Raw genomic sequence first — 13,681 nt, 5'->3', positions numbered from 1 at the left:
CAAGCCCAGTGGCCGGCGAGGGTCTTTCTGTGTGGAGTTTGCATGTTCTCCCCGTGTCTGCGTGGGTTTCCTCTGGGTGCTCCGGTTTCCCCGACAGTCCAAAGACATGCAGGTTAAACTAATTGGTGGCTCTAAATTGACTGTAGGTGTGAATGGTTGTTTGTTTCTATGTGTCAGCCCTGGTGACTTGTCCAGGGTGTACCCCACCTCTCACCCATAGTCAGCTGGGATAGGCTCCAGCTTGCCCGTGACACTGTAGAACAGGATAAGCGGCTACAGATATTGGATGGATGGGCCAAGGAACAATTGATTAGAAAGAAGGAAAGAAAGCACAACTTTATTCATCACACACTTGTGAAATTCCTCTCTGCATTTAACCCGTCTGAAGCAGTGAACACACACATGCACACACACATACCCAGAGCAGTGGGCAGCCATGCTACAGCGCCTCGCTACAGTTAGGTGCCTTGCTCAAGGCTGTCCCATAGTAACCTAACTGCATGTCTTTGGACTGTGGGGAAAACCGGAGCACCCGGAGGAAGCCCACGCAGACACGGGGAGAACATGCAAACTCCACGCAGAAAGGCCCCCACCGGCCGCTGGGTTCGAACCCAGAACCTTCTTGCTGTGAGGCAACCGTGCTAACCACTACACCGCCCTATTTTGATGGAAATCCGGAGATCTATATGGATCCAGATATTACATTACAGGCATTTAGCAGACGCTCTTATCCAGAGAGACATACAACAGGATATAGGACCCCTGATATACCTACAGCAGTGGGCAGCCTGGGAAGCAGTTAGGGGTTAGGTTCTTCACTTCAACCATTCCTGCTGGTCCAAGGAATTGAACCCAAAGCTGCTTCTCTAAACTTTAGGCAATGGCTTCCCCCAAGCCGTTAGATTTTGATGCAAATATGGACATGTATGTGGATTCAGGATTTTTTGTTTGTTTGTTTTTTCTCAATGTACATCAAAAAGTAGCAAATTAATTTTGATGAAAATTTGAGGAAATGTAAACCATGGGCCAAGGAACAGTTGATTAGATTTTGATGCAAATCCAGATATGTACACAGCAAAATTCTCAGAATTAATTTCCCAGTGTTAAAATACAGAGTTGAAATCACACTGTAAAATGTTGACTTAACTGTGAAGGAGTCAACTGTGTATTTAGGAAGTGTTAAATCAACACGTCAGAGATTGGGACAAAATAAACACCAGCATAGTGTTAAAACTGACTCTCTCAGAGTTGATTTAACACTATAAAATTTGCTGTGTATGCAGATCCAGTTTTGTTTTGTTTTTTTTCCCCCAACGTAACTCAAAAATTAGTTAACGGATTTTGATGAAATTTTGAAGAAAGGTGGACCATGGACCACAGAACAGTTCATTATATTTTGATGTGGATGTGGATCCAGGATCTTTTTAATCTGTTCCCAACGTAACTTAAAAAAATAGTGAACAGATTTTGATTAAATTTGGTGTACAACTTTAGTATTATCCTAGGTTCGAGTGATTTGAGTTTGATGGGAGAAGTCATGGCGAAAAGGTCAGAGAAGCAGCTTTGAGACCAGAAGGTTATTGGTGTGATTCCCTGGACCTGCCAGAATGGCGGAAGTACCCTTGAGCAAGGAATCTAACCCCCAATTGCTCCCCAGGCTGCTCTGGATAACAGCGTCTGCTAAATACCTGTAATGTACTGATGTAATCTAATAATAAGTAGCTTTGGCAAGTGCCTTTCCATTCTTTATTGTTTAAACGTTGATCAGTATGTATTCCATTCGTGACTAAAAGTTAATTCACAATATGAAATATATTCTTGGTCATTTCAGGACTTAAGTGAAACTGAAGAGTGACCCAGTGACCGAGTTCCGTCCATAAACTTTTAGCAGCATGGCATAATTAAATGTTTGCTAATTTACAATATGAGTTCTCATTTTTTAGTCCTGGATGGAATATTTATGACCATTTTATAAAAACTGCACATTTTATGTATGTATGAACAGAAAATGTATGAATATAGACATAAAAATTCTGCTTTGTATGCACTTAAACTATAATGAGAACCTACTATATGGGACATTCCACCGAATGGGTGCCATTTGCTTGTTGTACCACTCCCAAATTAAACTTAATTTGTTATATCTTTTCAACACTGATTATAATAACACACATATTTAACTATTCAAAATGTGTATTAGTCAACCTCAGGCTACGTTACAAGGTTTGGAAGTCAAAGATGGCTGCATTTTTTTCAGTCCTGTTACCAAAACTCTAAAAGTAACAGGACTGTTTTTAGCCTAGGATTAGCTAATACATGTAATTAAGCCATATGGCGTCATCGCTAATAGCATGACCACACTTAGCACATTCTAGTGATTTACCAAAAATCTGTATTTTTAAAATAAACAAATATCATCTAAGAAATAATTTAAGTAACAGGACAGTATGTTGACATTGACCTTATCAGTCAAAGTTAAAAAATCATCAAATATACAGAAAAGTAAATGAGAGAACTAACTTTTGGTCTTCCCATGGCCTTCAGAAGACACAACTGATGTAATTTCCTGTTGAGCATGTGGTTTATGGAATGTTCCAAATTTGTCAGATGGGGTAATATGTTTGGGTAACAGGACTGAGTGAAAACCCAGGGACACGACTAAAATGTGTATTTTAACTAAGATATTGTGGATTTCTTATGAAAAAAATATATTTAAACCATGGATAGGATATGGAGTCACACAACAGTGCAAAAGAAATACTGTTTCTGAAGGATTTTAATCATAATATTTCATAGTTAAGTATAAAGTTAGAGTGCGGGGACAGGTAACACGTGCTATTTTTCAGTGTTCTCGGTCATTTTTGTTAATCCTTACAATTACATATCTTAAATTTGAAATTAGATCGGGGCATCATGGCTCAGGTGAATAAGGTGCCATACCATAAATCCGGGGACCCGGGTTCAATTCCGACCTGAGGTCATTTCCCGATCCCTCCCCGTCTCCCTCCCGCTCATTTCCTGTCTCTACGCTGTCCTATCCAATAAAGGTGGAAAAAGCCCCAAAAAAACTTTTTAAAAAATTTTGAAATCAGATCAATGTGCAGGACATTCTGCGTAATAAGGAAATGTATTTTAAAGTACATTTTTATGTGCATTTATACATATAATTTTCTAGGGACGGAAATGGCACTGATTCGGTGGAATGGCTCGTATACTCAGATTTATACAGACTGTGGTGGGTTTCCCAAAAGCCTGTTAATGCTAAGATCATCTTAACTAGGAGAGAGAGTGTTCATTGTGCCACTCGCTCTACCATTTAGCGATGATCTTTGTGCTACGATGCTTTTGGGAAACTCAGCACTGTTTAGTTAAATTACATTTAAACAAACATCAGTTAATTTGTTACAGTTACTTTCTGGTTATAAATGTAGAAATGAATGGTTTAGAAATGGTAAAACAGTAAATAATTATGTCTATAATTATGTTTCCTATTTGTACTTTTACTATGCTTTTACTTTGTTTTAGTTTGGGAGAAAATATAAATGTCTTTCTTTCTTTCTTTCTTTCTTTCTTTTAATTCCAGAGTTAAACAATGTCCTTAAACAAGGTGTGCACAAAATTGATTTCAAAACCCTCGGAGTTGTTGAATTGACAGTGAAACTCTTGAATCCCAAGACAGTAAAGGTTAAACCGCCTCTTTTACCAAGACCAAAGATAGAAAATCTTGAACACGTCAGATCTACGCAAGACACTTCAAGTGTACAGGTGAGGGTTGGGTTTTGTTTTTTTTAATCACTCTGTTTCTAATAACTGGTGTCTTTTCTCGGCTGCTATTAGCTTGTTATTCCGGTTAGGCCTGCTTGTACTTTACCCCGCAGGACTTTAAAGGAATGTTATGATCTGCTGATAAGCATGAACGATGAGGAAATAATTCTGTATTCTTGTTATCTAGGCAATTATACTTATTTAGTCAATAGGCTCATCACGTGATTAAGAAGCCTAATCTATTTTTTTTTTTTGTATCTTTTGGTATTTTATATGTAATATAAGAAGTCTGGCCCCAAAACTGAAAAAGGTACTGCAACGCACTTCACAATATGTAATATCTAATGATGTGTTACAGAAAGGCTGTAAAAGTCAGCTTCTAAACAAGTCTGTCATGAAATGATTTGTGTGTCTCAGGAAAAGAAGAGGACTCAAAAACCAACAAGTTGCTTATCAGCACCATGGAGACAGTTGATAAAGATATTCTTACAATGTACTTTGAGCAGTTTACAGACAAGGCTGAAATCACAAAACGTGGAACAAACAAGTGGATCCTAAAAGTAGCCAATCAGTCGGGTAAATTTTATCTATTTATATCTTCAACAGAGTCGTCAAAAACCTTCTGTTGCTTAAGATCACTAGTTTTGTGCACTAAAAGGAAGTAAGAAATTATGAATCACATACAATGAAATACAATGAAAAATGAATTATAAGGACAACAATACACCACCAACCCTAAAAATATTGATGCTGTTCTTTAGATTTGTTGAATATTCTGGCCCAGGAGAAACACGAGCTCAATCTGACAGTGGAGTTGTATAAAGAAGCAGCTGTTGCAGAGCAGTGGGACCCTCGGCGTTTCATCCTAACTGGGTTCAAAGACACCTGCAAATGCAAATTAATTTCCATGTTCATTGGGAGCTGCAGTCAGAAGGCAGCACACACCTGGGAGATAATAGATGATGAGAGAATTGTGGTCACCTTCAAGAATGACATCGGTGAGTTCAGGAGTCAAAATAAAGAGTTTTCTATTAGTTTTACCAAATTCTGCTCTGTTTCCATTCAATTAATGATCAGGGGACTGATCATGACTAATGACTGGACACAATATTTAAAACATAAAATCTATCCGTAAGTAGTGCTTCTCTTTTTTTTTTTTAAAAGCACTGATTTCAAAATTATCAGTAATCCATACAATTAATATCCGAAGAGGCTCGTGAGGAGAATAACAACACTGAGCTTCATTTTGTCATCATGTATAACAAGGTTGGAGACATTTCTAGGGGATTTTGGTCCGTGCTTCAATGTAGAGCACGCCAATCTTCTTTCTCATCTCATTATCTCTAGCCGCTTTATCCTGTTCTACGGGATCTTCTTTATATTCTTAAAATTGCATGTATAGACTTCATTCTGCCATTCAGAACATAGGCTATTGATAGGGTTAATATTCGGTCACCGGGATGGTCAAAACAAAACAGTTTTTTTGTTTGTTTCCCAACCATTACTGTGTCATTTAGGTGTATGTTTGGGATCATTATTTAATGATTCATTAAAGTCTTAACCGGTTCAAAGAGGTTCCTAGGTTTTTGGCTGAAATATCCTGGTAAGTAAGGCAAATCATGATGCCATAAATCTTTGAGACCTCCTGGGCCACCAGTCACAAAATCTTCCCACCAATCAGTGATCCATCTCCATACAGTGTCTTCCAAAATTATTCATCCCCCTTGGTGCTTGTCCTGTTTTGTCACATTCTAAGCTGGAATTAAAATGGATTTTTGAGGGGTTAGCACCATTTGATTTACACAAAATGCCTACCACTTTAAAGGTGAAAACTGTTTTTTATTGTAACACAAACAATAATTTAGATGAAAAAAAAAACAGAAATCTGGAGTGTGCACAGGTATTCACCTCCCCAAAGACAATACATTGTAGAGCCACCTTTTGCTGTAATAATAGCTGCAAGTCTCTTAGGGTATGTCTCTATTAGCTTAGCACATCTAGCCACTGGGATTTTTGCCCATTACTCAAAGCAAAACTGTTCCAACTCCTTCAAATTAGATGGGTTACATTGGTGAACAGCAATCTTCAAGTTATGCCACAGATTCTCAACTGGATTGAGGTCTTGGCTTTGATTAGGCCATTCCAAGACATTTAACTGTTTCCCTTTAAACCACTCCAGTGTAGCTTTACCAGTATGTTTAGGGTCATTGTCCTGCTGGAACGTGAACCTTCATCCCAGTCTCAAATCTCTGGCTGACTCAAACAGGTTTTCCTCCAGAATCGCCCTGTATTTAGTGCCATCCATCTTTCCTTCAGTCCTGACCAGCTTTCCTGTCCCTGCAGATGAAAGACATCCCCACAGCATGATGCTGCCACCACCATGCTTCACTGTAGGAATGGTATTCTCAGGGTGTTGGGTTTGTGCCAAATATAGCATTTGCCATGATGGCCAAAAAGATCTATTTTAGTCTCATTTGACCAGAGAATCTTGGGTTTCCATGTGTTTGGGGAGTCTGCCACATGCTGTTGGGCAAACTCCAAATGTGTTTTTTTTAAGCAATGACTTTTTTTTTCTGGCCACTCTTCCATAAAGTCCCAATCTGTGGAGTGAAGGGCTTAAAGTAGTCCTACTGTATGGACAGATACTCCCATCTCCGCTGTGGATCTTTGCACCTCCCTCAGCATTATTGTTGGTATCTTTGTTGCATCTTTGATTAATGCCCTCCTTGTCCAGTCTGTGAGTTTTGGTGGGCAGCCTTCTCTTGTCAGGTTTGTAGGGGTGACATATTTTTTTTTTCCATTTTGCTATAATGGATTTAATGGTGCTCCCTGGGATATTCAAAGTTTGGGATATTTTTTATAACCCAACCCTGATCTATACTTCTCCACAACTTTGTCTCTGACCTGTTTGACGTGCTCCTTGGTTTTCATGTTGCTTGCTTAGTAGTGTTACAGAGTCAGGGTCCTTCCAGAACAGGTTGATGTATCTAGACATCATGTGACACTGATTGCACACAGGTGGATCTTAATCAACTATGTGACTTATGAAGTGAATTGTTTGGAGCAGCTCTTATTTAGGGGTTTCATATGAAAGGGGATGAATACTTATGCACAATCCGGATTTCTTTTTTCCATCTTAATTATTGTTTGTGTCACAATAAAACAACAATTTTCACCTTTAAAGTTGTAGGCATGTTGTGTCAATCAAATGGTCCTAACCCTCCAAAAATCCATTTTAATTCCAGCTTGTAATGCGACAAAACAGGACAAACAGCAAGGGGGAATGAATACTTTTGCAAAACACTGTATTCATGATATTTGGTAAATCTTTATCACACACACTCATTAATTATTAATATGTCGTGCTTTCTAGCTCAAAGGTTCAATAGTGCCAGTATGGCCACCTACCAATCAGTAGCACATAACATTACCCACTGAATACTATTGCAAGACACTGTAAAACAACAGGCAGTTAGCAAGGAACAATGCCGTTGTTTTTTAAGAAAAAAAAGTGCTAATCCTAGGAATAAAACTGCATTTTTGTTACTAAACTGGCAAATTTGACGAAATGTTCTGTGCTAAATTGTTTTCCCCCCACAGAGTCCAGGTATTTCAAATTTTTTTAATTTACTTCCACACATCATTAATGCAACTAATTAGCATTAAATTATCAAATTTACATATGGCTTAAGAGGACAAGTGGTAATATTGATAGGTTTTCTTTTTATTTTTTGCTTGAATAATATCTTGAAGTTGCTGTGGACCATGAATGTTTTTAAAGTGCGTCAATGAGCTAATTTGCATCTCTCATATAATTTGTATATACAGGCTAATTTACATACACGCATTGATTAGGCCCAAATAATATTTTTAAAAATCTTGTATTCTGCCAGCAATTTTGGCTGAAAATGCTTTCAGTAGCCAAATCATGCTTCTGGCAGTCGTTTAAAATGTGGCTATCAACACCATGAAGGAAATATGTATATTAGCATATTTTAACTTCATTTGCATATAACCAACGATTCTGAAATGAGGGGTGATGGTGTTCAAAAGCAGCAAAACAACTGTTCCTCAGCTTAAATAATCGAAATGAAAGCACCATATCAGGCACAAGAGAGCAATCTGTCTTGCTATATATGCTTTTTTTGTGCAAATCACACCACTTACCTGGAAAATTTGTGACAAATTCACGAGACTTGCTGGCGATTCAGCTGTATGGTTTGAGTATTGAACAAGCTGTAGCTGTAGTATATATGGTTTGAAATCTGCATATGCACACATCCTACAATGCACTATGGTATCCCCAGTCATGTGCTGAAATTTCTTTTTTCCTAGCCAATGAGGAACCAGAGATTTGGGGGAAGTCCTTAAGCTATCAAAACCAAAGCACGCTCCAGACACAATGCCGTAGGCACACCTGTCTGGAGCGTATGTAGGTTGAATTTATCCATATTTAAGCCAGAGATTAAGCTATGTGCATTCATTTATGTATGGAGCATGTTTAGACATCAGAAATTAATATCATCAAAAATTATGAGCAGTGTCAATAAAAATATTTATTAAAAATCCCACCTAAAAAGGCATGAAATTTGAAAAAAAAAATTGCTGCATGCAACTGCCATAATGACTACTGTCTGAACTCACTACGAAAATGGCTGCAGCAAGAGCAGTTGCAGAAGTTAATGCTCAGGTATGGGAGGAGTTTGGAGAGCCCATAGAAAAAGGGTGGCCACAAACTCAGGTGGGGGAGATGAGACCATGCATAAGCTCTGTTAAGGGAAGCATTGAGCTGTGGATATTTTTGAGAGATGAAAGAAGCACTTTGAGGAATTCCTAAACTTCCACTTCATGAGGCAGTTCCAGAAATATCTAGTGTCTTGAAGTTACTGTGGCAGTTAGAAACCTTGTTTTAAGGCACTGAACAAGGTGGGGTTGTATGGTAAATATGCATTTAATCTTGAATGGAGATCTGGGGCAGTGCCTTTGGACTGGCATACTAGAATGGTGGTCCCTATGTTTCCAATTATAAAGGCATCACACTCATCAGCCTACCAGGAAAAGTCCAAGGCAGGATTCTGGAGAGGGGACTCCATCCAACAGTTTAACTTAGGATTCAGGAGGAATCTAGGATTCAGGAGGTTTTGCCCAGGCTGCAGAAGAGTGAACCAGTTCTTTACTCTTGCACAGCTTAATGAGGGGTCATGGGAGCATCCTAATCCAATCCATTTGGGGGAAAGAGGGTACAGGAGTAAAGGTAATGCCCCTGTTATTTGCAAATAATGTTCTATTGGCACCATCTGCAGTGGATCACCAACACACACTCAAACATTTCATTGCTGTGTGTGAAGCAGCTGGGATGAAAATAAGCACCTTCAAATGAGGCTTAGTTCTCTCTCAGGTAAGAGTAGGATGCTCGCTTTAGCTGTGGGGACAGACCTTACCCCCTGGTGAAGAAGTTTAACTCTTTACCCCTTAATGACGGCATATGACGACCCTGTGTATATCCCTTAATGACGACATATGACAACCCCGTGTATATCCCATAATGACGACATATGATGCCTTGTCTAAAACCTTGTCAAAACCTTGTCTTTAGACTTTTTTTCTTGTAAATATGTTCTCAGGGTGAACAGTATATACATATACAAGGGTGGCTGTAGCAACTGCTTTAAGGGGTAAAGAGTTAAGTATCTTGGGATCTTATTCACAAGTGATGTGAAGAGAGATTGTGGGAATCATTTGTCAGTGTTACAGTCACTACTAGCTTGTGGTAATGCAGGAACGCAGTTTGTGGTTGAAGCTCTCTGTTTACCAATCATTATAAGTCCCTATTCTCACCTATTATCATGAATTTTTGATAATTGAAAGAATAAGATCATGAGTAAATGAGGTTTTGTCGCAGGATTTCTGGGCTTTGTCTCTATGATGAGGGTGAGGAGCTGAGCGATTTGGGAGACCATCAGAGTAGAGGTGCTGCTCCTCTAATTTCAGAGGAGCTTGTTGACTACCTTAAAAAAGATTCCCCCTTGTTTGGTTCTGGTTAGAGATATATCCAGGTCACACCCAGAACCTGTGGAAAGAAAATGAATAAATAAAACTAATGTAGCCATTACATAGATGGTAGATGTTACCATCTCAGCTTTTAAATCCAAGAGTCGGATTGTGCTCCTGATAACATTAGATGACAAGACCATATGTCTCTGTTTAAAGACATAGGTTTTCTCAAGGTAGAATCAATCAATAGAGCACAGGGATGCAGAATTGTCCTCTGAATGTCTAATGTCCTCATATAAAGATATGTGGTCTCAGAAGGTTATGAGAAATTCAACAGAATACCTTGGCCATTATAATCGAATTAAATCAAGGAAGAAATTAACATAATTTTTCATTTTTATTTTTCTAGATTCAAAATCTTTCGTTGAGAAGTGTGCAGCCAGAAACCTGCAGGGCATGGAGATTGAAGCCTCTCATTTAGAGCTCACAGATTCAATTCTGGTACATGGGGATATGAGCAATCTTCCACAAGACGCTCTTAACCTCTACTTCAGCAACAACAAAAGGAGCGGTGGAGGTGATATCAAGTCTCTAATCTGGGTCACCAAACAAAAGCGTGTGGTTATATCCTTTCAGGATTGTCATGGTAGGTTTTCTGAGTATCTCAGTGTCATAAAGTACGACCCCAATTCCAAAAAAGTTAGGATGTTATGTAAATAAAAACAGAATGCAATGATTTGAAATTCGTTTTTGACCTATACTCAACTGAATGCAATATAAAGACAGGACATTTAATGTACACTCATTCTAAATTTGATGCCTACAACATGTTCCAAAAATGTTGGGACAGGGGCAGCAAAAGACTGGGAACTTGTGGAATGCTAAAAATACCTGTTTGGAAAATTCGACAGGTAAACAGGTTAATTGTTAAGTCCCAGTTGTTCCCAAGCAAGATTGGAGTGAGGTTCACCATTTTGTGAAAAACTGCATGAGCATTCGCATTCAGAATGAGTGTATATTAAAAAAAAAACAATAAAGTTTCAGTTTGAACATTAAATATCTTGTTTTTGTATTGTATTAAATTTAATATAGCTTGAAAAGGATTTGCAAATCATTGCATTTTGTTTTTATTAACATTTTACACAGTGTCCAAACTTTTTTTTGGAATTGGGGCTGTACTTTGAAGCATACTAAACTCATATTTATTATGCCACAATGTTAAATGTTAAGCTATTTATTTTACACTTTTCAAGACATTTGGAATCAGTTTATTTGATCCAGACATTTATGATGGTTCTTCTGCATTTTTCTTCTACAATAGTTGCACAACAAGTGGTGGCACAGAAACATCATCTTTGTGGCACAGACCTTAGCACCTTGCTTTTCTACCCAAGTCTTCAGAAGGCTTTGACAGGAGAAACACCTATGTTTTCCAATATATCCACTGATGTGATTACTCCTGTTGATGAGGTCTTCCTGAATTTCATTGAAAAGAACAAAAAGTGCAAAAATGATTTTGAGAGTCAGCTAAAGGCAGTTCATGCTAAAATAATTTTTGATAAAACCACTTCCCCTGGAGAGATTACACTTGAGATGGCTGTGGACAAAGAGTCTTTAGCTGCAGTTCGACTAGGAGCAACTTGGGAAAGTAAAGCACAAAGAGAAGCACAAGCCTTTCTGAGCAGGTACAGCACAGCTGAGTTGCCAGTTGAGATCGCAATCTGGAAAAGGGTAGAGCGTGACTGCCTTGGATTTGAAAATTCTGATGCTGAGGTGACCTACATGGAAACCAAATCCAAAATTGCAATAGTTGGCCTTAAAACAGAAGTCACAACCCTCTTGAACAAGATTCAGAACCTTCTTAAGGATGCAACTGCAGAATTAGAAGTGGAAAGAAACACTGTTGAAAAAGTGATTCCATTTGACTCAAAAGAGACACTAGAAGTGGTAGAAAAATGTGTACATACTAAACTCCAAAATGTAACATTAACCAAAAATGAAACTAACCTGACTTTTCACCTGCAAGGTTTGAGGAACTGTGTAGATGCTGCTGAAAGGGTCATCAAGCAAGCACAGGAGAGGGTTATCTTTCAACAACTGAACATCTCAGCCCATTTGCTTCAGTTTCTGAAGTCCTTAGATATAAAGAAATTTGAGCAAAGCCATTTTGTAACCAGCCATATACCAGCTTTATTCCGGAATGATGGAGAGCTTCTTGGGATTGTTGCAGAGAAAGAATACATCAAGGTAGCTGAAGACAAAGTGAAAAAGATCCTTCAGGAGGAGGTCATCCAACTGACTCCTGATGTAAACACAGTAATTAACACTGAAAACTGGGTGAACTTTTTGAACAAAATTAAAGTGGAATTACATCATAATTCACAGAATGTTAACATCATATCTTCAGAGGCACAGATAGTAATCTGTGGATTTGCTCAAGACGTGGCAAATCTTTCAAAAAAGGTCAAGAATTATCTGGAGAGCAAGATACCAGCAACCAAATGTATCCACCTAAAATCTTTGCAGGAAGTGGGGTTTGTTGACTCTTGCATGAACTTGTCAGAAAGCCCAGAAATAAGAAACCTTGGCATCACGATTCGATTTTGCAGAACAGTGAATTCTCCAAGTCTGAAGGTTACAGCAGCAAAAGAAAAAATCCAGGATGTAGTAACTGTTCTGAAAAGGTATTTAGCTTCCATTTCCAGTGAGAAGCATACCTATTTGAAAGCAGGAGAGTCTAAGGTCATACTTAAGCATGAAGCCAACATTCAAGCCAAAGCCAAGGAGTGGGGTTGCAAGGCTTACATTTCAACTCACAAGACTGGCCCCTCAAAAAGATACAGCCACCAAATAAACAGCTACATCACTTTAACAGTTACAGAAGGTGATCTGCAGCACTTTCCAGCTGATGCTTTGATTTGTCCTATGAGTAGCAAACTAGCTTTTGACAATCCTGTTGCTCAAAGGTTTCTTCAGGTCGCAGGTTCCGATATTCAAGAAGTGTGCATCAGACTTCAGAAAGAAAAGCAAACTTTACTTGCTGGAGAAGTGGTCCTCAGTCTTCCAGGAAATCTCAATGCCAACAGCCTAATTTACACTGTCTTGCCCCAGAGTGGTCAACAGTTCACTTTGGGCTGTCACTACCTGAAATTAGCCGTTCTTAATAGCCTCCAGAAGGCAGAATCTAGAAATGATACTTCTATTGCAATGCCAGTAATAGGCTGTGAAACCTTTGGGTTCTCCACCAAAGAAAGTTGTACTGCAATCAGAGAAGCAGTACTAGAGTTCATCAGTAATCAACAACATTCCCCAAATAATATAAAGAACATATTTGTGGTACATTCCGATGTGAAGACACTGGAGGAGTTCAACAACATCATTGCTCAAGAGGTATGTGTGCTTTTTTTTTTCTCCACCATGCTTCTTATTCATGTTACTGAGACATAGTTAAATAGTTAATCTTTAATAATTAATCTTACTTTTATTCTCCTCTCTTGGCACCAGGGTTTTTTAAATGTAAACACATCTGCCACTCCAACAAGCACTACCTCTCAAAACCAACCAAAATTTCTCAATCCTTTCCAAGCATCAGACACAGAAGGTACCCTTTTGTTAGTAATAATATCGAATGTAACTATTCATCTGAGACTTTACGGTATCTGATTGTTTGTTTATTTATTTATTTTCACACATATGGTTAAATAGTAATTGTTCATGGAGTGCTAGTGAATCTGAAAAAAGGAGATATCACCAAAGAAACAGTGGATGTCATTGTTAATTCCAACAACAGTTCCTTGGATCTTGACACAGGTATGTTAACCTTCTTTTGCGCATGTTACTGTGTTGCATTTGGTAGAAATTTGGGGTGAGGTGTGAGGAGAAATCAGCTTCCTGTTATTTAGTGTATTATGTTTGGTACACA

At 38.4% G+C, this 13,681-nt stretch overlaps 1 protein-coding gene across 3 annotated transcripts in view; it reads left to right on the top strand.

Moving 5' to 3' along the window:
- Positions 1–13,681, top strand: part of parp14rs3 (poly(ADP-ribose) polymerase family member 14-related sequence 3) — a 35,054-nt gene that overhangs the window by 2,440 nt on the left and 18,933 nt on the right. For 2 of the 3 annotated variants that reach the window (XM_060929300.1, XM_060929298.1), the window contains exons 2-9: positions 3,584–3,765; positions 4,051–4,075; positions 4,183–4,341; positions 4,527–4,763; positions 10,169–10,405; positions 11,081–13,149; positions 13,264–13,360; positions 13,465–13,569. In XM_060929300.1, coding sequence (XP_060785283.1) covers positions 3,584–3,765; positions 4,051–4,075; positions 4,183–4,341; positions 4,527–4,763; positions 10,169–10,405; positions 11,081–13,149; positions 13,264–13,360; positions 13,465–13,569 — 3,111 coding nt within the window. The remainder of the gene's footprint in view (positions 1–3,583; positions 3,766–4,050; positions 4,076–4,182; positions 4,342–4,526; positions 4,764–10,168; positions 10,406–11,080; positions 13,150–13,263; positions 13,361–13,464; positions 13,570–13,681) is intronic. The other variant, XM_060929299.1, reaches the window with a different exon arrangement.

Source organism: Neoarius graeffei, chromosome 9 (assembly GCF_027579695.1).
Source record: "Neoarius graeffei isolate fNeoGra1 chromosome 9, fNeoGra1.pri, whole genome shotgun sequence".
Lineage (NCBI taxonomy): Eukaryota > Metazoa > Chordata > Actinopteri > Siluriformes > Ariidae > Neoarius > Neoarius graeffei.
The sequence above is the reverse complement of the archived record's forward strand: the minus strand, read 5'-3'. Positions and strand labels throughout refer to the sequence as shown.